Raw genomic sequence first — 25,795 nt, 5'->3', positions numbered from 1 at the left:
GGGGTTCCAGATTTTGGCCATTCTAGGTATGTGGTGGTAGCTCACTGATGTTTTAATTTGCATTTCCCTGATGATGTATGACATGGAGCATCTTTTCGTATGCTTAGTTGGCATCGTATATCTTCTTTGATGGGGTGTGTCTATTAAGGTCTTTGGGCCACTTTTTAACTGGGTTGTTTTCCTATTGTTTTGAGAAATCTTTGTAGATTTTGGATAATAGTCCTCTGTCAGATGTGTCTTCTGCTAATATTTTCTCCCAGTCTGTGGCTTGTGTTCTAATTCTCTTGATATTGTCTTTCCAGAGCAGAAGTTTTGACTTGAAAGCAAGTCCAGTTAATCATTATTTCATCCATGAATTGTGTCTTTGGTGTTGTATCTAAAAAGGCATCAGAACATCCAGGGTCATCTAGATTTTCTCCTATGTTATCTTCTGGGAGTTTTAGATGTTTTGCATTTTACATTTTGGTGTATTGTTGAGTTGATTGTTGTGAACAGTGTAAGGCCTATGTCTAGATTCATCATTTTGCATGTGGATGTCCAGTTGTTGCAGCACCTTTTGTTAAAGAGCCTGTCTTTGCTCCGTTGTTTTGCCTTTGCAAATCAGTGGACTGTATTAATGGGGGTTTATTTCTCAGCTCACTGTTCAGTTCCATTAACATGTTCTTTTTCCAGTATCATGGTCTTAATTACTGTAGCTTTATACTAAGTCTTGAAGTCAGGTATGTCAGTTCTCCAGCTTTGTTCTTCTCTTTCAATATCATGTTGGCTATCTTGGGTCTTTTGCCTCTCCATGTAAACTTGAGAATCACTTTGTCAGTATCTACAAAATAACTAGCTGGGATTTTGATTAGAATTGCGTTGAATCTGTTGATCAATTTTGGAAGAACTGACATCTTGACAAAATTAAGTCTTCCTACCCATAAACATGGACAGTCTTTCCATTCTTTCATTCATCTGTTTCATAGTATTCCTCACATAGATCTTGCATATATATTGTATGTATATGTGTTTTCTTATATTTATACCTGTTTCATTTTCAAGGGTGCTCATGTAAATATTACTGTGTTTTTAATTTCAAATTCTACTTGTTGTTGGTATATAGGAAAACACTTGGCTTTTGTATATTAACCTTGTATCCTACAATGGGACTGTACTTACCTAATTTCAGGGGTTTTTTTTTATTCTTTCAGAGTTTTTACATAGATGATCATGTCATCTTGAATAAAAACAATTTTGTCTTTCTTCCCATTTTATGTACCTTTAATTTCTTTTTCTTACCTTATTATATTAGCAAGGATTTCTGGTACAGTGTTGAAAAGGAATGTCCCTGCCCTGTACCTGATCCTACCTGATCCCTGTACCTGAAACTTTGAGTTTCTTACCATGAAATATGACGTTGGCTGTAGGATTTTTGTAGAGAGTTTTTATTAATTTGAGAAAGTTCCCTCTATTCCTAGTTTACTGAGAGTTTTTATCATGAACAGGTGTTGCATTTTGTCAAATGCTTTTTCTGTGTCGATATGAACCTATTATGTGATTTTAAAAAAATTTTTAGCATTTTGATATGATGGATTACATTCATCTTTCAAATGTTGAATTAGCCTTGCATAGCTAGGATAAATCCCACTTGTTTGTGGGGTATAATTATTTTCATATATTGTTGGATTCGACTTGCTTATATTTTCTTGAGGATTTTTGTATCTGTTCATGAGAGACATTGGTCTGTAGTTTTCTTGCAATGCCTTTTGTGATTTTGGTATTATTAGGGGAATCCCGGCCTCATAGAATGAGTCAGGAAGTATTCCCTCTGCTTCTATCTTCTGAAAGAGATTGGACAAGATTGGTGTAATTTCTTCCCTAAATGTTAGGTAGAATTCACCAGTGGATCCATCTGGGTCTGGTGCTTTCTGTTTTGGAAGGTTATTATTATTTCAGTATTTTTAATAGATATAGGATTATTCAGATCATCTTTTTTTTTTCCTCATGTAATTTTTGGCAGATTGTGTCTTTCAAGGAATTGGTCCATTTCATCTAAGTTACCACATTTATGGACAGAATTGTTTATAGTATTTCTTTATTATCTTTTTAATTTCCATAGGATCTATAATGATGTCACCTGTTTCATTTCTGATATTAGTGCTTTGTGTTTTCTCTCTCTTTTTCTTAGCCTGGCTAGAAGCTTATTGAATTGATTGATCTTTCCAAAGGACCAGCTTTTGTGTCTATTAATTTTATGTTGACAATTTCATTGGTTTCTGTTCTAATTATTATTTTCTTATTTTTGAATATAATTTGTCCTTTTTTTTAGTTTCTTAAGTGGAAACATAGATTATTGATTTTAGATCTTTCTTTCTTCCTACTATGTGCATTCAGTGCTATACACTTACCTCTGAGCACTGCTTTGGCTGCATCCCACGACCTTTGATAAGTTGCATTTTCATTTTCATTTAGTTTAAAACATTTTAAAGTATCTCTTGAGATTTCTTCTTTGACCTGTGTGTTTTTATTTTTATTTTATTTATTTATTTATTTATTTATTTATTTATTTATTTATTTATTTATTTATTTATTTATTTATTTATTTATTTATTTATGATAGGCACACAGTGAGAGAGAGAGAGGCAGAGACACAGGCAGAGGGAGAAGCAGGCTCCATGCACCGGGAGCCCGACGTGGGATTTGATCCCGGGTCTCCAGGATCGCGCCCTGGGCCAAAGGCAGGCGCCAAACCGCTGCGCCACCCAGGGATCCCCCTGACCTGTGTGTTTTTAGAAGTACATTGTTTATTCTCCATGTATTTTGGGGTTTTCGTTATGTTTCTCTTAGCGATTTCTAGTTCAATCCCCCTGTGTTCTGAAGACAGGCATAGGATTTCTATTCTGTGAAATTTGTTGGGCTGTGTTTTGTGGCCCGGAATGTGGTCTGTCTTGGTGAGTGTTTTGTATGAGCTCGAGAGAAATGTGCATTCTGCTGTTGCTGGACAAAGTTGTCTACACATCCGTTATATCCAGTTGACTGATAGTTGTTTAGTTCAGCTAAGCCCTTACTGATTTTCTGCTGCTGGGTCCTTCCAGTTCTGACAGAAGATGCTGACGTGTCACACTATGGTAGTTGGTCCTTCTGTTTGTCCCACAGTTTTGTCAACACTGTGGTGTTGGGGCATATGCACTGAGGATTGCTGTATGCCACCTTTATCCTTCATGACTTCCCTTACTTTGAAGTCTGCTCTGAGATTCACACAGCTGCTCCTGCTTGCTTTTGATGAGTGTGGTTGGCACAGTGTGTTTTTCTCCTTTTATTTTTCATCTATATGTATGTGTATTTAAAGCGGGTTTCTGGAGACAGCATGCAGTTGGGCCCTGCGTTTTGATCTGCTCTAACCACCCCTGTTAACTGCTGCGTGTGGGCCATTGGCATTCATGGTGATTCTTGATGCAGTTGTATTAATATGTTTGTTTCTGTTTTCTGTTTGTTGCCCTTGTCATCTGTTCCTGGTATTTGTCTCTTACTCTTTTTTCTGCCTCCTGTAGTTTTATGTTCTTTTATTTTTTAAGTGATCTCTGTGCCCAACATGGGGCTCAACATTGTGACCCTGTGATCAAGAGTCGTGTGCTCCAGCGACAGAGCCAGCTGGGTGCCCCTGCCTCTGTGGTTTTCATTGACCATTTTACATGGTTTCATTTTTTTTCTCCCTCCTTATTAGCATATTCAGTTATACTTCTTTTTTAGCTTTTTTAGCAGTTGCTCTGGAGTTTGTAACACACATTTACCACTAATCCAAGTTCACTTTAAAAATCAAACTGTGCTGGGGATCCCTGGGTGGCTCAGTGGTTTAGCACCTGCTTTGGCCCAGGTGTGATCCTGGGGTCCCGGGATCGAGTCCCACATTGGGCTCCCTGCATGGAGCCTGCTTCTTCCTCTGCCTGTGTCTCTGCCTCTCTCTCTCTTTCATTAATAAATAAATAAAATCCTAAAGCAACAACAACAACAACAAAAAAACCATACTGTGCTGCTCTACAGGTGGGTGGGAACCTTGTAATAGCAAAGTCATCACAGCTTCTGCCTCCGTATCGCTGTTGTCATGTAAGTGAGGGGGTGCATGGGAGTGTATGTCGTGTTCATGTGGGGGAGTGCGGGAGTGTGTGTTGTGTGTGTGTGGGGAGCGTGGGAGTGTGTGTCATGTGATAGGGAGCACATGTCATCTACCCATGGGGTGCACGGGAGCATGTACACAGTGCACGCACATAAGCAAACACATCATTGACATTACTTCGAACAAGCTGTTGCCTGTTATATCAGGCAAAAACGAGAAATCTGTATTTTACTAACCCTTCCTGTGTTCCAGATTCGTCCTTTCTTCTTGGTGATCTATCTGACCTGGGTCATCATCTTCTTTCTAAAGAACTTATCACTCTTGCAGGTCTGCTACCAACCAGCTCCCTCCCTGTTTATCTGCGGAAGCCTCTTTCTCCTTCACTCTTGAAGGCTGCAGAGTGCAGGGTTCCCCCGTGCTGGTTTCTCTCTGCACACATCTTGTACAGTTTCCGAGAAGACGCTGATGCAGCTCTTATCTTTGTTCCTCTGGAGGTCAGGTGTTTATTTTCCTCGGACTTCCTTCCAGATTTATTCTTCACCTTCGATTTTTCTGTAATTAGGAGATGGTGTGCTAGGTTATGAGGTTTTGAGCCTCTATTTTGCTTGGTCTCTCTGAGCTTCATGAAGCTGTGGTTTGGTGCCTGACGTCACTTTTGAAAAATACCCTCCTTGATTTCAATATGTATCCCTCTCCTCTTCATCTCCTCCTGGTGCAGATGGATGGTGCGTGTTCGGTATTTGTCACTCACTCCTTGGATGGTCTATTCTTTCTCTCCACTTCCGCTGACACAGTTTGTCAGTTGTGCTCTTTGGTGCTGGAAGATTCTGCGGATGTGCCCTCCAGCTCACAGTCTTTCCTCAGCTATGTCTATTTTAACGACAAGCCCAGCAGGGGTGCTTCTCATTTCTCTTCTTTTAATTTCTGTCATTTTTTGGGGGGGTTCTCTCTTGGGGTCTTCGTCTCTCTGTTTACATTGCCCATCTGACCTTGCATACTGGATACTGTATCCTTAGAGCTCTTAGCATATTAACGAGAGTCATTTTACATTCCTGGTCTGATAATTCCCACATCTCTGCCTCGTCTGGATCTGCTGCTTTCTCTCTCTCCACATCATGTTGTTTTGCCTTGTTCCTTTTTCTAGACAGCTGGACAGGACATACCGGGAGAAGGAATGCTATAGGCTGGCCCCTGAGGAGGTGGTGGGGAGGGCCTCGGGTTCTGTGGTCCTGTGACTAGTGAAGACCCACAAGGGTTTCTCCATCTCTTCCCTTCCCCGTAGGCAGGACAGCAGGAGGGACCAGAGTTGGGGGTCCCCACACCCAGGTCAGTGGGGCTCTGCTATCACCCCAGCAGGGTGGGCTCTGGCTAACCAGGTCCTCCGAGGGCACAACCTTGTTAACAGCAGGGTGCTCTGGAGAATTTAAAACTGCTCCCTTCCTGTCTCCCTGCCAGAAGCCTGAAGGGACTTTCCCCCAAATTCTCTGGCAGAGCCTATTGGAACTCCTGGAGGAAACCTCACAGCACCTTGGGGGCTGGTGCCCTTGGAGGGGTCTACACGAGCCTCCAGCGACTGCCTGTTACAGGTCGGGGTCCTGCTCTGGTGCCAGGGTGCTGCTGAGTCTCCCCTGTAGGAAGCCAGGCCTCCCATGCTTGCTGCCTGTCACTCCCGTCTGGGGGCAGCGCTTTGCCCCATGTCCCCTGTCCCTTGAGGATCCGAGGGGATGTGTTGTCTTTCCGAAGTTCAGCTCTCTACTTGCCTTTGGGTTTGAGGGGCTACTCCCAAGCTCCTCATTGTGGGACAGGAACCTGAATGCCCTGCTGCCTCCTTCCTGCTGAGCTGGGGGAGCTCTGGAGTCAAGGTGTTTCTCCTCCTCTTTGGAGCAACCCTCTATGGTGGCAGCCGCGGAGCCCTAGGGACTCGGCTCAGTGTAGATGGTGCTGTGGGGTGGCTGGAGGTCCCTGATTTCCCACGGGGCACCTGGGCCACATGCAGTTGGTGGCTGCGGGGACCGTGCATGTGTGGGGACATGTTTTTTTCACACGGCGGCCCCATCCTTCCTTCACCTTTATGGTGGGATTCAGACTCCCCCGTGTGTTGTCAGTTGTTAAAATATAGCCACAGTTTGCACAGAAGCTGAATGGGGTGTGGCAGGGCACCTGGCCCTCAGGGGACTCGCCCTTGCTTGTCCAGCCATCTGCTGCACATCCTGCTCTTTTCTGCCTGTGCTGTCATCCCGCATTGGGAGCGTCCCTGGCCCTCTTCCACCTGCAGGGGTCTCCGTGGTCTGTAGTCTGTCCTGTAGGCCCCCGTGTCCCCATGTTTTGACTCCCAGAACCGCTGTGTGTGGCCACGAGATCCTTGCTCCACCAGGATCTTCATGCACTGGGGGTTCTCTGCTGATGCCCTGACCAGCTTGTCCACTCATCCAGCACCTGGGCAGGTGCAGGGGCTGGGGCTCCGTGCTCCAGGAGATGTTTGGGAGCTGCTGAGACACTGTCTCTCTGTATTACAGGCTAAGTAGTTGAGGTTAGAGCAGGAAGGTGACTCAGGACATAGCAGGCATGCGGCAGGGCACTCAGGGTCCCCTGGTTGGAGCTAGGGGTGTCCCTACCCTTACCCCAGTGCCCATTATAAGAACATAATTGGGAAACTGTTGATATGCCAGATTTTCATACCTGACTCAGCTAAGAGTTAAAGTGGAGCACAGGGGCAATGGATCTGTCCCCCGGGTGCTTCCGTGTCCTTGACTGTGGGTGGTTGTGTCTAGGAAAGTATGCACACGTCTCCTGCTCATGATGATGACACTCGGCGAGTTGTCAGTGGGGGCTGCCATTTGCCGCTTGCACCTCTGTGAGGTGGCCTTGCGAGAGCCATACAGCCCGAGCGAGCGTGGTCCCCACTCTATGACAGCTAGTGTGGGCAGGTTTCTTCACATCCTATGCATCTGTTCTCGACTGGGAATCAGGGTGGTGATCACATATCCTGGGAGCCCAGGCAGGCAGCGTGGGGTGCTGCGTCCGAGCTGCCCTTGGGGAGCCCTGGACACGGCCACACCCGTGCTGTCATCAGGGAAACAAACAACAGAGCTGTTGTCTGTGGAAACCCTCTTGGAGAAACCCTAGTGCTCACTTCCTGGCCCGTGGATCTTGGGTTCATGTGTTGTCTTCTTACTTATGTGAAGGTTTAGGTGGGATGCTTTGGGCACGGGAAGCTCCTTCAGCAACTGTGGATAGTGCAGCAGTGTTCCGGTTATGAACTGACAGCTCAGAAATGATGTGTTTGCATAAATTTGAAATAGTGTCTCGTTTAGGTGCAGTCAGGCCTCAGGTAGTCAGGTCATACTCTGCTGTGCTTTCACCCTGCACCCCTGCCCCCGGCGCCCCAGGGAAAGACGTTTTCGATCCCGCGCATGATGCACACGAGCCCGTCGTGCTCCTGCCAGCCTCTCCCCTCCTAGTGGTTTGCTCCTCGCCAGCCACACCTGTGTCCCTGTTGTCCTGTCAGCAAAACATGGAGGAAGCCCATCTGGACCAAAAGGAATTGTCCTTTTTTCTGTGAAAAATAAGTTGAGCACTTGGGGGAAATTTGATAAAAGCAAGTCACTGAAAGTCACTGTGAGGTTGTAGGTATGTGCTTGGGGAAAAGTTGAGAACAACCTGTGGACCTTGTACATGGATGAAACAGGTTTGGACGAGTGAGCTGATGTCTGGTGGGTGCAGTTCACCCGGGAGGAATGCCAGGGAGCGCGGTTGGCAGCCTCGGCTCGAGGACGAGGTGTTGGCAGCACAGGTACTGACACCTGTAGAGGCACCTGTGTCTGTGTTCAGTTATTCTGAGATGGTTTCCTGCTTTTACCAAGCTTTCCATTAATCCACCAGCAGTCCAGGTCGCTTTGGGTCAGAGAATTGTCCTCCTGAGAGGTTCAGGCTGGTCTGCATGCACTTGGGTTGTGGGCAGGCGTGTGTGAGCGAGACGGGGGGTGCGTGGGAGTTGTGTGTGGGCTACCACGGTGCTGCAGGTGGTGTGACCACCATGAGCAGTGTCCCACGGCTCTGCTGGCATGGACGCTGGGTCTGCTGATGGGTTCTGAGTTCTGCCTGCTGTGTGACTGGCAGCTCCCAGGTCCTGCTGTCCCTCCTGTACAGCTGGTCCCACCCCAGCCGCTGCTCTCTATGGCCAGCCTGGGCTTGGGAATCATGGCCCTGCCGCTTGTCAGCTGTGTGGTGCTGAGCCAGTGACCAAACCTCTCTGGGCTTGACATTCCCCATTAGTAAACAGGTGTGTGTGTGTGCACATGTGTGTATGTGCCCTCCCGCTGGTGGGTGTGAGGCCCGGCTCAGTGTCTGTACTCCTTGTGAGTACTCAGGACGTGGTGGCAAAGGGAGCTGGTCCTGCAGACATGGCCATTGCTCTCATGACAGTGTCTGCTGAGCCAGTGGGTGTGGTGCAGGTGGTGGCCAAGGAGACCAAGCTAGCTGGGAGCGCATGCCTGTCCTGCCAGGCCCTGCCCTGACCCTTTGGTCTCACTTCCTGCTTGAGCCTTGGACCTGGTGGGAATAGTGACTTGTGTGCGCGGCTAGCCATCCTGGAGGGATGTTTCCGTTTTTTGCCATCTGGAACTCTGCATGCAGAGGTTCGATGCATCTGCGGAGGCCATTCCCAGAGCTGTGACATGTTTATTTGTGGTTTTCCTTGCGGGCACAGCTCTGTGCAGGAAAGACAAAGTGCTAAAGCCTCAGTACAGGACTTGGAAAAACTGCTAAAACTCTTCAGTTTTTAATGGATGTTACAATGTGGGGTGCACTGTTTGTAGGGTGGGGGCCGACAGCCCTCGTGGAGTGTGAGGGCCTGCTCAGTATGCCCGTCCAGCAGCTCTCTTGACCTCAGCCATCCCTGCACTCTATGTCCAGGGCCATGCATCACAAGGGCCAGAGCCTTGTGATGTCACGCCACCAAAACTGCTATAGGCCATTAGGCCTGGCCAGAAAGTGTGGTCGGTCACCTGGAGTGCCCGAGATGACCTCAGGGGATGTCAGTGCCTCGTCCAGGGGTGTAACTGCCCATGTTTCCTGTTGTATTTAGAGTTGGGAGCTGGGAGGGGTACCTTGTCTGCATCGTTTGCAGGTCCTGGACCCTTCCATCGCAGGGACCCTACTCTCAGTGACCCGAATCCCTTCTTCCCACGCCTCAAGCCTTTCAGAGGCTCATCATCACCATCAGCTGAAGGCCATGTTGTAAACATGGGTTTGGAGGTCCAGTGGGCTCATTACTGTCGCTGGGCTGCTAGGCTGCTTTCCATTCTACAGACACAGGTGCCCCCCACCCCCCTGCCTCAGGCCGTCCCCCTACTGGGTGCGTTCTCTCTCCTAGGAGTCCCAGCCATGCCTCAGGGCAGCCTCACTCTGCCCCCACCCTGAGCTTCTCCTCCACAGCTGTCCTACTACTGGTCAACCTTATGTTCCTCCGCATCCAGGCCTGTGGCCTACCTCCTGCTAGAGCCCGTATGTCCCCAGCACCTCACGCAGCCCTGGGCATGTGTGGGGTGCCCCAGCCTGGTTGGGGAAGGACTCACAAGTGACGGGACCCAGGACCCTCCAGGGGCAGAAGTGCTTGGTCCTTGCACCTGTCCTGCTCCATGTGAGCGGCCATCTGCCCCAGGGCCGGCAGGTGCTTTGGGGGCCATCGCTGTGCTTGGCCTCCTGAGACAGGGTTTGCTTCGCATGTGCGTCTGTCACTTTTTTTTTAAGATTTTATTTATTTATTCATGGGACACAGAAAGGCAGAGACACAGGCAGAAGGAGAAGCAGGCTCCCTGTGGGGAGCCTGATATTGGACTTGATCCCAGGACTCCAGGGTCATGCCCTGAGCCCAAGGCAGACTCTCAACCACTGTGTTTCCCAGTGTCCCCCATACAGGGTGGGGCTGAGGTGCCTGCAGGTCAGAGCTGGCCGCTTGTGGCCCTTGGGAAGGGCAGTGGCGGGTGGGGTGTCACGCATGAGGCCATGGGTGCAATTATGGGCCAAGCCAGTGATCACTGCCCACCCGCCCTGGTGTGCTGAGGCATGATAGGGGAGGCTCTGCAGGACGACGGGTCTTCACTTAGGTCTTAGCACACGGAGGGGCTGCAGAGGGAAAGATGGGTGTGCAGCTCTGACCACAGGTTTCCCTGAGTAGCCAAGTCTGCATGGCCAGGAGCTCAGGTGCTGGATGCCAGGGGAGGTGGGGGCCCGGGGCGGAGGGGTGGGTGCAGGTGTCGGGCTGTGGGGAACTGGTGGGGCCGCACCTGCCTGGGCATTCGTCAATGATAAGATCTTTACTTCGAGCGGGTTTTGAGTGTTGAACGTGGCTGAGATGAGTATGGACACAGAAGTAGGGCAGAATTATTTGTCCACGTTAGGTGGATGGGCACGCGGCAGAGGGCCTTTTCCATGTCACTCTGTCAGCAGTGAAGCTGCTTTAACCATAGATGTGACATCCCAGACTTGCAAGCTGGCCCAACTGTGCACTGTAATGAGAAGGGGTTTTTCACAGCCCGTGGCTCTTCGCTCTGGCTGCTGCAGCAAATCGCCGCACAGCAGAGCCGGGGAGCGACCTGAGTTCTCCTCCTGTACTTAGAGCCCGAAGTCCAAAATCAGTCCCAGGGACTAATGTTAGGGTATCAACCAGATGCTTCTGGAGCCCTGGGGCTGTGATGCTTGCACACCGGCCTGCCCCTGAGGACACGGTGATGCTCCCCATCTTGAGGCCCTAAATCTCCTCCACAGGCCCTTTCCAATTATTTCTGCATTTTTGCCATTTTAGACAGTGTGTCTGCATCCTTGCGAGACTATATCTGAAGAGCTCATTGTTGCTGGGGGATGGCTGTGGCCTATCAGAGGGGCTGCGCCCTACTGGTGACCCCAGCATGGCCTGTGTTGGTCACACATCATAAACGTGTGTGGAGAAACTGATATGAAATACATACGTTTGGAAGCAGCTGTTCTTGTATAGACGGCTGGCGTTTACAGACACTTGGGGCCGAATGTGTGGTTCTGAAGTTGCCGTCGGCTGCCTACTAGCCTCTCACTGTCTGTTTAGGTCTATCATTGAAGCAAAGAGTGGCACAGTGCTTAGGGGCACGGAGGTCTGGCTCAGGTTTGTCACTCGAGTGGGTCTTGGAGGAGCGAGCATGGTCTGAGAAGGGCCCCGAGCCTCTGCCAGGAGGGTCCCGTTTAAACAGCCGTGAGCTCAGTGGTGTGCGTGGAGTGGGCGGGATGTGAGGCTTGAGGACGGTGTGCTCAGTGGCCTCCGTCCCTGCAGAAGCTCTGAGCCAATGATGGGCTCCGTGGTGTTTCGCTTACTGAGTTTTTGCTTTGAGTCTGCTTCCTCACCTGGGGCTTGGCACGTGGTGCCTCCTTGCGGAGCAGAGGGCGAGCTCCGCTTTGTGCAAGCAGCCTGGCCATGGGGCAGAAGTGGGGAAACTCCTAAGTTGTGTAAACAGCTGTTCCTGGCAGCATCCCCGTCTGCTCTTCTCAGCTCTTGGTTCCTTCCTGCACTCACCCCTTTGAGAACCAGGGCGGAGAGCTGGTGACACCTCCAGCCCGCAGTGCCGTGTGTGAGTGGCAGCTGGAGCCGCCGTGGGGGCTGCGTGCCTGTGCACAGCCACCTAAGCAGCCGGCGTGCCAAAGAAGTGTATCAGGCATGTGTGGGCGTGTCCTTTTCTTCCCGAGCAGCTGTTTGCACAGCTTCCTGCACAACTGCCATCCTTGTAAAACACCCTGCTTGTTGAGTGCTAGCGGGCATCTGCGAGGACACGCCACAGTCACCAGTGGGAGAGACCTTCAGGGACAGGCAGCATGTGGATGGTGCCGTACGCCATCCGTCTGCCAGCCCCCTTGTGGCCCCAAGTACACGCACCAAGAACTCACAGGCAGGTGTAAGTCCAGGCCCCCAGGGCTCTGCAGGAGGCAGTGGTGGGAACCTAACCAACCTAACGGTATTAATAGTTTCCCTGCAGTCTTCTGTCTAGAGCACTTTAATATGGTTCAAATCAGGTGAAAACAATGTGCTTCGTGAACCCACCAATGTTGAGAAAGGACCGCTGTTGGTGAGGCTGTCATTGGTCTGCCTCCCACAGCCTCACTCTGTTCCCCGCTGCTTGTCCACCTCAGGGAATCCCACATGGTGCACGTTTCTCCCTCCCCTTGGCTTTAACCACCTCATCGAGGTGTAATCACCTGCAGGAAACTCAAGTGTGTTAGGTGTTCAGGCCTATGAATTTCCAAAACCATTCATGGTCGTGTAGACACCTCCATGATGGAGATGTCGGGCGTTTCCATCCCCCTGTGGCCACCCCTGGTCTGCCTGCTGTTGCTGTGTGAACAGGGTAGTGCTGTGTGTGGTCTCATGCTTGTCTTCTTGAGAAAAAGCGCCATCTTTGTGGGCTCCTCTACATGTCTTATGGTTCATCCCTCTCATTGCCGAATAGTGTCCAGTACACATGGACACGTCATAGCTGGGCCACCCACTCACTGGGGATGCATTTGTGGCTGTGAAGAATCAGGCAGCTGTGACTGGCCACTGGCAGACCCCGCATGCACACACATCTTCTCATTTCTGCGGGTAAACCCCTCACTTGGGGTTGACTACTGGCTGCTCCACTGCACGGGTTAAGCAGTGGGGCCATCGTGCTCCTGCCACAGGCCGCACACCCGCCTCATTGCCTTGGCTTCCCGGAGGTGGCGAGGTCCTGCATCCTAGTGTTCATAGTCTTACCACACGTGTGGGTACAGCCTCTCTTACCAGTATTACCTCAAAGATTTGAAATGCTGTCATGTCCCACACATCATTTTTCTATTTTCTTCTTTCATTCAGCATCTCAAAACCCTGATCCCCATGACACGACTGTGCCAGCCTGTCCCTAGGGATAGGAACGTGTCTTGGCCTCTGTGGCTCCCGAGCACCTGGCGGGAGGTGGGCACTTGGTGGGCACTGGGTGGTGGGCCACCACGTCCACCTGGTCCGGGTGCGAATGCTGCAGCGGTGGGTGCTGCCCTCTGTGCCCTCATGCCGATGCCCAGGGTTTTGTTTGGGACATGCTGGGTCTTGAAGTGGCCTTCCCTTCACCTAAACTGGGTATTGCCAAATGTCCCCCGTGTGACTCCTGCGAGCAGTGCCAGCTGGTGTCCCCTCCATCCACTTCCTCCCCAATATTTGATGTTATCATAACTGTTAATTTTTGCCAGTGCTATTTATGTGAAATTACATTTTATCTTACAGCTTTTTAAAGAACTCGTTTCATTTCTCCTAACAGAAATTCAATGTCGTCTTTCCGTCCTGGGAGAGGACATGGCGACAGTCGGAAGAGTGTGTTTTATACCAACGAGGACTGGGAGCTTTTAGACCCGAACCCCAAGGAGCTGGAGGAGTCGATGGCACAAGAAGAGCGGAAGAAGCCAGCCCCTGAAGGAAGCAGAGGTATGGACATGGGGACATGCTTCCTGTCGCCCATCCTTCTCTCTGTGGCCCTTGCGGTGCCTGAGACCCCAAGGTACCAGGCTTTTCTGGAAGCAGGAGGCCCGTTGGGGATTCACATCCTCTCTGTTGGGGATGAGCCCCAAGGGCCTGCAGAGTGACTGTCCGGTCCTGTGGCTCTTAAAGCCTCTTGGGACATAGAGCATCCAGACATCATGGTACTCTTTGTGGATAGATCGATTTTTTTTTTTTTTTAAAGAAACCTTTTATTTACAGAAACCTGTAAGGAACATGAAAGTAGAACAGTGAGGTTGGGGTCCTGGTGGAGCCTGTGTTCACTGTCCGTGGGGTCGTACATTCTAGACATCTGTCTGTTGCATCTCAATATTTTATTTTAGATCTATCTCTAAGAGATAACAACTCATTTTAAATTATGGCAGTGTCATGATTGTACTGAGTGAGAAGCAGTGGTAGTAAATCTAATCTAATCATCTGAGCCCGCACTCTTTCCATAGCTGCGTGCTCATGTCCCCAGTCAGGTGAGGTACTGACAAGGCCTGCAGGCAGGTTTGCTTGCTGATGTGCGTCAGCCTCTTCACCTCTGAACAGCAACCCGTCCTTGTCTTCCCTCTGCCTTGGCACGTGTGTGGCAGGAACAGTTGCCATGCTGAGGAGTCTGAGAATTGTGTTTTTGTGGGTCCCTTCTTGCCCTCATGTGCCCCTTATGTGGTTGCGGGGCCGAGGCCTGCCCAGATTCAGGGCTGACTTAATCAGGACAAGGACACTCTTTGGTGGGTGTTCAGGTCAGGTGCCCCTCATGTCTGGCTCCCTGATATTGAGAGAATCAGGGTTCAAGTGTCATCAGCCCAGCCCCGTCTGTACAAACACTTGTGATGCTTGTCCAGGGACCCGTGAGGGAATATTGATGTTTCAATGTAAAATGACAATCATTTTGAAATCCTGCCTCATGCTTGATTCTCAGGTGGGCTAGCAGGAGGAGGCAGGGCTGTAGGGTATGCTTATTGGGAGGGCATGTGTTAACTACAGAAAGGACTCATCCTGTACCCCAGAGGATGGCCTGACTTGCTGTCCTGGGGAGCTTCCCTGTGCTCGCAGGGTCGTCGTGTGGGAGCCACAGCCCTGTGGGACCCTGGAAAGGGCGCACATGAGCAGGAACGCACCAGAGCAGGGGGACTTGGGTTCTGGAGGATTCACCACGTTAGCCCCAACTTCTGGTAGAGGCTCCAGGAGAGAAATGGAAGGGTGGGTGAGTCGGGTCGGGAAGGAGAGGTCTGCAAGGCTGAGTGGGAGAGGGGGAAGGGGGGGAGGGAGGAGGAAAGTCCCAGACATGCAGCCATAGGGCATACATGGACTCGATCTCTCTGATCCCTGGACCCTGCCCATACCAGCTGCAGGCATCACCACAACCCCATCCTCCATCCCCCATCCTCCGTCCCCCATCCCTGTCCCTCTATCACTCATCCCGCCCCATCTTCTATCCCCCATCCCTGTCCCCCATCCCCTGTCCCCCATCCCTGTCCCCCCATCTCCCATACCCTGGCCCCCATCCCCATTGGTCATCTTCCCTCCCAGGCAGCCACTGTCCTGAAGTAAGGACAGGAAAGTATCTGCCTGTTTTCCAGCTTTATGGAATCTGTATCATGTGTTCTGTTTCATGTTGCCTCATATTCTAAACATAAATCTGAATCCATCCACAATACTGATGGATTTATTTGGATCCATCAGTGTTTTAAAGACCCATTTTTAAGGTAGAGAATGTTGTTCAAGCGTGTGTTCACAATGAAGAAAATGTACATTCAAGGCAGGGCTTGGCTTTCTCTCCTTACTGAGAAAGACGAGCAGGAGGCGGCCACAGATCCCAAAGTATCTGTGCGTCCCACCCTGGGAACCTGTGTGATGGCAGGCGGGGGCTCTGGGAAGGGCTCTGTGTTTGCAGGAGCTCAGAGCAACTGCGCTCCTCCCTAGCCTATGTCTCTGTCCTCTTTGGTCCAGAAATGGGGAGTTGATGCTGTGAACTGACCGTCTAGGTCTCGAGCGAGCTGTCGTGTGGCCCTGTCCTAAATGTCCGGTTCGTAGCAGGACACTCTGCCTCTTCTCATGCGTCATGGGCAGAAATTGAGCAATCACAGCCAGAACGTTTTCTTTAAAAGGGACCATGTGACACGTCTAATAAGGAAGGATCCAGTGTGGGGTCATCTTTGAGTTTAGGCTCAGTTTTCATAGAGAACATGCTGGGCTGAGAGGCATCCCCACCCCTGCCTATGCTCTCCACGCCGTGAACACAGGGCATCACAGAGGATGGCAGGTGGGAGGCTGATGTGTGTTACTAGAGTTTCCAGAAGGACGATTTGTCCTGCACTTAGAAAACAAGGTTTGTTTTTATGTAGGAGTCACTGGCTCAGGATTTCCCTTTGATTTGGGACGTATTCCCTACAAAGGAAAGCGCCCATTGAAAGACATGATCGGATCCTACAGAAACCGCCACGTCAGTAGCGAGCCTTCAGCTGAGGGGGTGCAGAGTAGCAGCAGCAAGTCTGCATCCGAGGTGCAGCTGCAGGTCCAGAGCCAGCAAGAGGAGCTGGAGCGGCTGAAGAAGGACCTGTCCAGCCAGAAGGTAACCATCCCTCCTCGCCTGTGTGTCCCCTGCCAGCCTCTCGGGGCCCCTAAGTGTCCTGATCCCCAGAGGAGGATCCCCTGATCCTCCTGAAGCACTTGATGCTGTAGGCCCGCATGCCACTAGGTTACCTGTTCAGAGACACTTAGGTTCCCAGGGGGTGGACCACCAGTGGGTCAGGGGAGGGAGGGTGTCTCGGCCACTGCTTCCACTCCCGCCATGATGTTGGTTCTCTGATCACATGTGGACCCGAGTCTACTTACAGGACAGGAAAGAGTTCCCATGTGGTGTCAGGTTCCTTCTGGGGCCGAGGACACATCGTCATTCAGCAAGTCCAGGCTGATTTGAGGGCTCCTGTGTCCATGCACAGGGGCCGCTGCTGCTGATGGTGCACCTCCGCGGTTTCCTGTTTCCCAGTATTGTTCTCTGCGGGCGGGCTGGCCACAGTGCGTGGTTCTTCCTCTTATGTCTGAGATTCTAAGAGGAAGTTTGGTGCTGATGTGTTTCTTGTCCTGTGTTGGTCCGTGTGGCGTGTCACTGTCTCTGCCTCTCCAGGAGTTGGTGCGGCTGTTGCAGCAGACGGTGCGGTCCTCCCAGTATGACAAGTACTTCGCCAGCAGCCGGCTCTCGGAGGGCATCCCCAAGGATGCGCTGGAGCTGCTACACTGCAAGGATGAGCAGATCCTGGGCCTCAGTGGCCAGCTGGAGCGGCTGTCCCTGGAGAGAGAGAGTCTGCAGCAGGAAGCCAGGACGCTTAAGACCAAGGTGGGCGAGCTCAGTGAGCAGCTGGGGATGCTGGTGGAGACCATCCAGGCCAAGGACGAGGTCATCATGAAGCTGTCGCGTCGGCTCAGCGAGGGCGCGGATGGCACATCCTCCACCTCGGGGGTACCTGGCTCCCCCACCCCTGCCAGCAGGGAGCAGCTGGAGCTGGACAGGCTGAAAGTAAGTGGCACGTGGGCTCTGGCTGCCAGGCAGGTTCAGATACCCTTGCTGGCAGCCCCTCTGGGCATCTGGGGCTGCAGCACCTGCAGAGCTACTGTGCTTCTCTTTAGCAGGTCTAGCAGGACTCACAGGCACATGATGGATAGTTCTGTAAGAAGTGTCCTCAGAAAAGGAAAGTCTGAGTCCAGTGACATTGTGTTGCTCAGAGGGTTTGGGATCCTCCCCCCTGCTCTCAGGCAGCCGAGGCCCCTCTTCTATTCTACACCTAGAGCTCTATCACCCTACGTAGCCCAGGGGACCGTGTACACACTCATGTGCCTATGTCAGCACCGTGCATGGCCTGCCTCAGCACCTGGGTCAGGGAAGCTGAAGGAGCATGGACCCCACACCAGCTGAGGCCCACTCAGAGTTGGGGCCCCTGCGCCCAAGCTGGGGGGTCCTGGGGCTGAGGACAGAGGGTGGCCCTGGGATTGGGGTGGGTGCTGCTGCCTGAACTCAGGGTAATACCTGGTGGGAACCAGCTGGTGGTTGGAGGAGCACAGTGCTTGTGGGAGGTGGGGGCAGCCCCGTGTGTGCGGAGAAGTCTCCATGCCCAGGGGAGAGCAGAAGGGTCATGCCCCTGGCCCTCAGGCCACAGGGAGGTGCTGGCATGGCCCTGACCACCCCAGGTGGGTGTGTGGCTCAGCCCCAGTGTGCTCCCTCACTGAGGAGCCTGCTGCCCTCTTTCTGGTTCTCCTCGAAGGCAAAACACATGGAGGTTATTAGTGAGCACCTACTGCTTGTCTGCTTGTCGCAGTGGATGGCCAAGTGGTGGACATGCAGGGGCCTCAGAGAATTCTAGAACAGAAGTTAACACTGGCTAACAGCACCATTGGGACGTGCACATGGCCTCCCATAGTGATCACTTCTCAGTGCTCATGTGAGGCCAGAAGGATCATTCCTGAGAAAAACCAGAAGAGCAGCAGAACAGCTCCCAACCTCATTTCTCTGTGATTCTACCACAGACGTCTCTGTGGTTGCACAAACCGTCGTGGTCAGTGTGGCTGGGAAGAGTCGGCTCTGCTCATGCCCGCAGCCGAGATGTGCCCCACCTGGACGTTCATTGCATTTGACCGTGGCTTATTTAATGTCACCTGAAATTTATATTTTGCAACTGTGCATATTTTTATGGTGTTTGAGGCCACACTCCCCGCTCCCCCCGACACACACGCACAAGCAGGGCATGTGCAGAGTGAGCAGCTTGCCTCTGGTCTCTGTGACTCCCTTTGGAGACAGTGAACAGAGTTGATCAGAACTAGACTTCTCCCCCTTGTTCACCCTTTAGTTTTTGCAGCAAATGAGTGGGGTGGTTTTGAATCATTTGGTGATTTTGTGACTTGACTTTTTTCTCCAACTTTTCTCAATTGTTTTTAAAGCCTGTGGTTCTGACATCCCCCCCTGCAGTTGGGTGCAGTGGGGACAGAGCTTATGGAGGTGGTGGTGGGTTGGTGGTTCAGGGGCTGGCATGTGGCTGTGGCTCCTAGTGGCCGGCCACCCCATGGTTTCTGACGCCACCAGCGCCTGATGCCCGCTCCTGCCTCTGGCTCCTGTGGTGGCTCTGCAGGAATTGAAAGCAGGTTGTGGGTGGGGGACTGTGGGCAGAAGTGGGGGTTTTGCACATATGTCCTCACTGCCCTCCACTTCTCGCTGGTGCACCATTTCCATACTCATTTCTTCCCCTGACCCGAATTTAGAGTGCGTCCACGGCGGGGAGGTAGGTGGCGGGGGGGCATCTGTGTGGCCTCTGTGGCCTCTTGTCTTCCCATCAATATTATGACCCACTTTCTCTGACTCTGGTCGGTATGTGTGGCCTGTAAAGATTTCTGCTTTTTGGAATTTGCTGACACGCTTCATTGGGTCTGGAACAGGGTCACTTTCTGTTTCTGGGGCATTTTGAGGAAGGAGCAAATATCGGTTGTAGGATTTCAGCAGCCTGAATACTTTATCATACTTCCTTCCGGGCCTTTCCATGGCCCCTGATTCTTCCTTGCTCACAGTAGGTAGAGCTCTGCTTCGCTGGGCGTGGTCGGGGCTGCCGGCCGGTGGTGCTGTCCCCACCTACCTGCATGACCTCTCTGGCATGTGCCATCCTGCTAGCAGGTTTTCCTCATCTGGAGGCTGCACTGCTGGAAGCATATGGCCTCTCCTGAGCTCCTAGCATTGTTAGGAAGCACAAAGACGGGCAGTGTCAAGACCGTAGGCAGCATGGGGAAGAGGGTGTGGGCTCAGACCGAGCGCTATGTCCTCACCCAGCCTTGTCGCCGGCAAGCCCCACCTGGGGCTGGGTCCCCTCCCTGCCCAGCAGGGTCATCTGTCTGTCTGTGAGCCAGCCGTCCCCTCGTGGGACTGTGCAGGGAGGGGCTTGTCTTGTGGATCGAGGTTGTAGGGAGAGTCCTTAAGATGAACCGTCACATGTAGTGGAGCTGGAAGACGTTAGTCTGCCTGCCTGCCCACGTGCCTCAGTCTCCACCTTCATTGGGCATGCACTTTGCTAGCCCTGCTGCTTGCCGTCCTTCTGCCCACTGACCTTTATTGGCGTGTTTGTTTGCTCCAAACTGAGAGCTTTCACCTGCCAGGAGAGGGGAGGATGGAGACCAGGGAGCCGTCTAGGTCTCCCATAGGTTTGGACTTGGCATCTTGTGTGCCTGTCACGATGTGCGGTCCTGCTGACACAGGAGGCGTGAGCTTATCCATAGGGCATGGTCAGCGGCCCAGCGCCCAGCGGCCTCTCAGCAGAGACACAGGGACAGCTGCCTGCAAACCGTCACTGTGGAGTGGTCAGGAGTCTCATGCTGACCCTGTAACCTGTAGGGCAAGCTCCACAAATGTTAACGACTGGAGGGACCTTTGAAATGTTGCAGTCCTTTTGTACATTTTAGGGTGATTGTGGCCTCTGTCCCCATGGCAGTATTCAGCCTGGAGACTGGGGTGCGTCTTGGGGGAATGACCATAGCCTCTGTTCCATGAGGGGTGGACACTGCCACCTGCCCTGGACTTGCCCCATAACCCAGGGGTCAGAGCCACCCTGGGAACCTGGCAGAGCAGGGGTAGCACGTGGTTAGAGGCCTGTGCTTGGCAGAGTGTGTTTGTCCCAGACGCTGCTGTTCCTCACGGGAGTTCAGGGCTGCCGCTGATCATGTCGCCACAGTTGGCAGAGCTCCTCACCAGCCCGTGAGGCTCTTATCACACAGCAGGTGCGGCAAACGTTAACACCTGCGAATTTGAGGTGAGGGGGTATCAGGTTCATCGTACTTTTCCTGCGATTGAGATGTTTCAACATAAAAATGGCAGGAATGTGCTTTCTTGAGCTGGGTGTGTACTTAGGTGGCAGGTGCGATTCTGTAGTCGAGCGCACCTTGTGTGTGCATGGCCTTTTCTCCGTCACCTGGGTGAGTGATGAGAATCCACAGAAAATGTGCTGTTGCTCCAGTTAGAGGAGAAATGAACATAGGGTTTGCTTATGTGCACGTCAGTGAGAGTGGGGAGGTGACGCGTCCGCAATGAGGGCATGACCCTCCTTGTTCCCTTGGTTGCCTCTGAGGATGGGGCAGCATTCATCAGGACGTGCCCAGTGGTCGGTTTCTTAAAGCTCATGCTAACTTGGCGAGGCTCTCTGGTTGCAGAGGCAGTGATGTATTAACCGCGTGGATATCAGCAGATGTTCAACCAGCATGATCTGATGTTTTTTTTCTTCCAACAGGATAACCTACAGGGATATAAAACCCAGAATAAGTTTCTAAATAAGGAAATCTTGGAGCTCTCGGCACTGCGGAGAAACGCAGAAAGGAGGGAGCGGGATCTGATGGCCAAGGTGGGTCAGGGCAAGGCTGTTTGCTGGTGGCAAGGGACACAGAAACCTTTATTTGATTTATTTATTTTAGATTTTATTTATTTATTTATTCAGAGAGAGAGAGAAAGAAAGGCAGAGACACAGGCAGAGGGAGAAGCAGGCTCCATGCAAGGAGCCCGATGCGGGACTTGATCCTGGGTTTCCAGGATCACACCCTGGGCTGCAGGCGGCGCTAAACTGCTGCGCCACCAGGGCTGCCCACAGAAACCTTTAGAAGTGGGCACGCCATAACCCAGTTCTGCCCCCACGTGGGGGCATGCAGTCACTGAATCTGAAATACAAAGTACATGGGGTGCAGAGCATCACTGTGTCTGAGGTGAAGACAAGCAGAGGTGCCCTGATGTGTCCTCATCAGAGTCTCACCATCCCCAAATGAAGGATGTTTGGATTGTGATTTTTGCTATTGTGTGGATGGGTTTCCCATCTATAAACGGGGCTGGTAGGGACCTGTCAGCCTGAGTCTGTCGACGTTGTGGCCGGAACAGCAGCTCCAATGTGACAGCCGTCCTCAGGTAGCATTCAGTGGCATTCGGTGGCACTCTCAGCCACCCTGTGTGTACTTTGTGTACCTTTGGAATGGAGCACACTGCATCTTCCTGGACTTGAATCCACGTGGTCCTAGGGTGTCTGGTCAGATGAGGTAGTGGATGGGAGCTGGCCCCAGAGTGTGGTGTCCTGGGAAATGTCAGTGCTGCACGGGCATCTGCTCACGGCCTGCATGCCAGGTGATGCTCAGTGTGACCTCAGGACCCTCCTCTGTGCCAGTGCCCCTGAAGGAGGGGTGCCCAGGGCCGTCCGTTGTGAACACGACAGGTGGTCTGAGGCATAAATGACTCTTCTGTCCTCAGTGCAGTCTGCGGCATCATTGGCTGCTTGGGGCACCCAGTGTTGTGTGTCTCTCAGCCAGTGGAGGTAATCTCCCTGTTGTCTGCAGTATTCCAGCCTGGAAGCAAAGCTCTGCCAGATAGAAAGCAAGTACTTGATCCTGCTCCAGGAGATGAAGACGCCAGTTTGCTCAGAAGAACAGGGGCCTTCTCGCGACGTCATAGCCCAGCTGCTGGAGGACGCTTTGCAAGTCGAGGGCTCGGAGCAGCCGGAGCAAGCATTTGTGAAGCCACATCTCGTCAGGTAAAGGCACTGGCGATCGTTGCAGGCGGTGGGACCTGTTTCCAATGTCCCATTTCAACAGCAGTTGTGGTTCACAGAGGACTTGATGCAAGTCTGTTCCATTGCACACTCGTGGCAGCACCGGATGTCATCAGGACAGATAATCCCGATGTGCTTGCCGTAATGAGCACGCGGTAGAGCTGGGCGCAGGCCAGGTCATTGAGTACAAGGCCTCTCTCCAAAACGTGTCAGGGTCAGTGGTTCTACCATAGCTCCAGTCCTTCTGGGAGCCAGTTCCCGCAGGAGGGGGAGCCCATCCTGAGATGCAGCTGCTCCCACACGTGGTTGGAGAGCAGAGGGGCCTCCCTGCATGAGGAGAGCGTGTAGCTAGCCTGGGGCCAGGGCCTGACACCCACCGAGGGTCTGTCCTGTGCCACGGACACACAGTGTCACACATCTGTCGGAGAGCTGTGGAGTCTGGAAGCCCATGAGGGATGTCCCATTAGTATCCTGCATGGGCGATTTTCTGAAAAGTGAGATTGTTAGATGCTGGAGGGAGGAGGAGCCAGCAGATGGATTCAGTCCAGGGGAAGCCAGGAGCTGCACCAGGGCTTTACCTGCAAGCACATGTTTAACCGTCGGTGAGGGTAGGTTTTCATGGTCCCTCTGCAGAGGCTGAGGAGGAGGCTCAGGGAGCCTGAGGCTGAGGTTAGGAAGGGACACAACTTGCCTGCATTCACACAGCCCCCGGCCTGTCCAACCAGCTCCACGCTGTGTTCTCTACTGGGGCTGCGGGACTGACAGGCTGCTCTGGGGTACAGATTTTCCTCCCTCGTGAGCTATTGGACTCTTACTGTTTATGTTGTACATTTTCAAACTTCGCAGGTAAGCAGAATAATAGCTGTGTGTATTGATTTGTTTTTAGCTCATTATTAAGGAAAATTTCTAACCCATAATGTAGTAGTCACGTGACCACCCCCAGGTGCACCTTCTGTTTTTTTCAGGAGTATTTTATTTTTTTAAAATTTTATTTATTGGTTTTGACCTGAGCCCAAGGCAGACGCTTCCTGACAGAGCCCTAGGCGCCCCCTTTCCTGGAATATCTAGAACTTCCATATGTATTTCTGGTTTCTCACTGATGACACTTTATAACCCTGGAGCCCCATGGTGTTCTTATCTCCGTGGGGCTTCCTGAATGTCCCCTCAGCATCCATGTAGCTCCCAGGCGTGTCCTGCACCATCAGCGTGGGGGCTGCAGGTGGCGCTCTTCTCTCGCTGTCTTTACTGCTCTTCCTCCAGGTGGACACACAGGGTCCTGCCATGTCCCTGTGTGACAAGTGAGATGGGCATCGTGTTTCCGCATGTCTGTGTGTGAGCTGCTCTAGAGCGTAGACTAGAAGTGAATCCCTGACCTGTGGGGAAGGCATCTCCAGCTCTGCTGGGTCCCGTTCCCACAGCATTTGTACAGGTTTGCGTGCCTGACATCCGGGGTGCAAGAGGCCCCTGTACTGGTTTCCTGTGGCCAACCCTGCAGGTCCTCACCGCCGCAGTAGTGAAATGACAGCTCTCCCTGTGTACAGTCCTCCGCTGCTGTGGGCCAGCTGTTGGGCAGGTCTCACTGGACCATTGAGGTGTCACAGGCTGTTCCTCCTGGAGGTTCCAGAGTGTCCTTGCTCTTGCAAGTGTTGCCGGGGTTGTAGAGTAAGGGCTCTATTTCCACACTGGCTGTTGGGTATGGCCTTACCCACTTGGGGGCCATGGGCGTCCCTGGGCTCTGGCCCCTTCTTCTTCCTCCATGGTCTGCACCCATCCTGTCCTCCTTCACCGTGAAGGCTCCTGTGCATGCACTGGCCCCTGGATGGCCCAGGGTGACCTCTCTGCCCTCGATTCTGTGTGCCTTTGCCACATTATGTGGCCTGGATACAGGGTTGAGGCGGGGGTGCTGAATGTCCTTGGGGTCCCTGTCCTGCCTTCTGCAGCCACGTTGTCTTTATCCCTTATTTATGCCAATATGCTCTCTCTCACCTTTCCAGCTTTTAAAACGATTTTTTTCAAACATGATAGTTACATGGATGGACACATGTTACTGTAAACGCACATTCACGTGGCCCGTCTGCCAGCCTTGTGTTTGCTGTATGTCCTGTGTTTTCTTCTGTCACATGTAGGACCTTAAACCATCTAGAATCAATGTTTTTCCAGGTGTCAAGAAGAGATCTAGCTTCATTTCTTCCCATGGAGATGGCCACTTACCCAGACCTGACAGCCTTCCCAGGGCCCATATTAGGGGCCACGTCCCCATGGGCTGAGGCCCTTTTCTGTTTTCTGGAAGTTTTTATCAAAATCCTGTCATTTAATTTTCTCTTCTGTTTTTCTGAACAGCGAGTATGACATCTATGGGTTTAGGACTGTCCCAGAGGATGATGAGGAGGAGAAGCTGGTGGCCAAGGTCCGTGCACTAGACCTGAAGACCCTGCACCTCACAGAGACCCAGGAGGTGTCCACCGGCGTCAAGTGGGAGAACTACTTTGCGAGCATAATGAACCGTGAGATGGCATGCTCCCCGGAGCTGAAGAGCCTGATCCGTGCAGGCATCCCGCATGAGCACCGCTCCACGGTGTGGAAGTGGTGCGTGGACCTGCATACCCGCAAGTTCAAGGACAACACAGAGCCTGGGTACTTCCAGACACTGCTGCAGAAGGCACTGGAGAAGCAGAACCCAGCCTCCAAGCAGATCGAGCTGGACCTGCTACGGACCCTGCCCACCAACAAGCATTACTCTTGCCCCACCTCGGAAGGCATACAGAAGCTACGCAACGTCCTGCTAGCCTTCTCCTGGAGGAACCCAGATATTGGCTATTGTCAGGGTCTGAACAGGTGGGTGTTCGGCCCGGCGCCTCCTGTTTGTCTCTGGCCCCCTTCCTGGCCGCCCAGGGGAAGCCAGCCATCCACTCAGTTTCTCATGCACCATCCCCAGTTCTGGAGTAATTCAGAGAAACATACATTCAGGGAGCACCAGGAACTGGTGTTGCCTGGCAGGCTTAGGTGGGGCCTCGACTCTTGATCTTGGGGTTGTCAGTTTGAGCCTAATAAAACCTTCCATAAAACACCACCACCAAACTCCCATTATCTGGATCAACTAGGTTTTCTTATTCTGAGTCCCTTTTGCTCTTGTCAGGTTTTGACCAAAAGTTTGATTTCATTATAATTATAATTTCTTATAATTTTTGTGCGTAACGCACGAAGTGGACACTGGTGGCCACTCCTGTTTATGCAAGGTCTTTGGGGATCAGGAATGCCCCACATGGCTCTTCAGCAGGTCGAAATAGGGCCTTTTGGAGCAGTGTCTTCCTGCGGGTGTCTGCACATCCACGCATCTGTGGACAGAGGACACTGGAAAGCCTCTCACCTCTTGTGATGACCCAGGCTCCTTATTTGGAGCCAGGCTGGGGTGAGACAAGGCCACAGAACACATGGAGGTCTGTGCTATGTGGAGCTGTGCTCGGCTGCTTTGTGTCTTGTGCCCGTCCTGGTCTGGCTGACACACCTCCTGCTCACACAGGCACTACACTCACGTTCTCTGCGTGCAGGGAGGGGGCAGCCAGGCTGCTTAGACTTCAGACTCAGGAAGAAGGGAGAAGCTCTGTGTGCATTCCTAGGGATTTTCCCGGA

General features: G+C 52.1%; 1 protein-coding gene across 1 annotated transcript in view; it reads left to right on the top strand.

Annotated features, from left to right (window-relative positions):
* Positions 1 to 25,795, top strand: part of TBC1D2B (TBC1 domain family member 2B) — a 67,012-nt gene that overhangs the window by 28,946 nt on the left and 12,271 nt on the right. The window contains exons 5-10 of the mRNA XM_038533691.1: positions 13,390 to 13,553; positions 15,959 to 16,185; positions 16,741 to 17,130; positions 20,870 to 20,980; positions 21,954 to 22,147; positions 24,506 to 25,000. Coding sequence (XP_038389619.1) covers positions 13,390 to 13,553; positions 15,959 to 16,185; positions 16,741 to 17,130; positions 20,870 to 20,980; positions 21,954 to 22,147; positions 24,506 to 25,000 — 1,581 coding nt within the window. The remainder of the gene's footprint in view (positions 1 to 13,389; positions 13,554 to 15,958; positions 16,186 to 16,740; positions 17,131 to 20,869; positions 20,981 to 21,953; positions 22,148 to 24,505; positions 25,001 to 25,795) is intronic.

The sequence above is a fragment of the Canis lupus genome, chromosome 3 (assembly GCF_011100685.1).
Source record: "Canis lupus familiaris isolate Mischka breed German Shepherd chromosome 3, alternate assembly UU_Cfam_GSD_1.0, whole genome shotgun sequence".
Lineage (NCBI taxonomy): Eukaryota > Metazoa > Chordata > Mammalia > Carnivora > Canidae > Canis > Canis lupus.
This window is presented reverse-complemented; position numbering and strand designations above follow the sequence as displayed.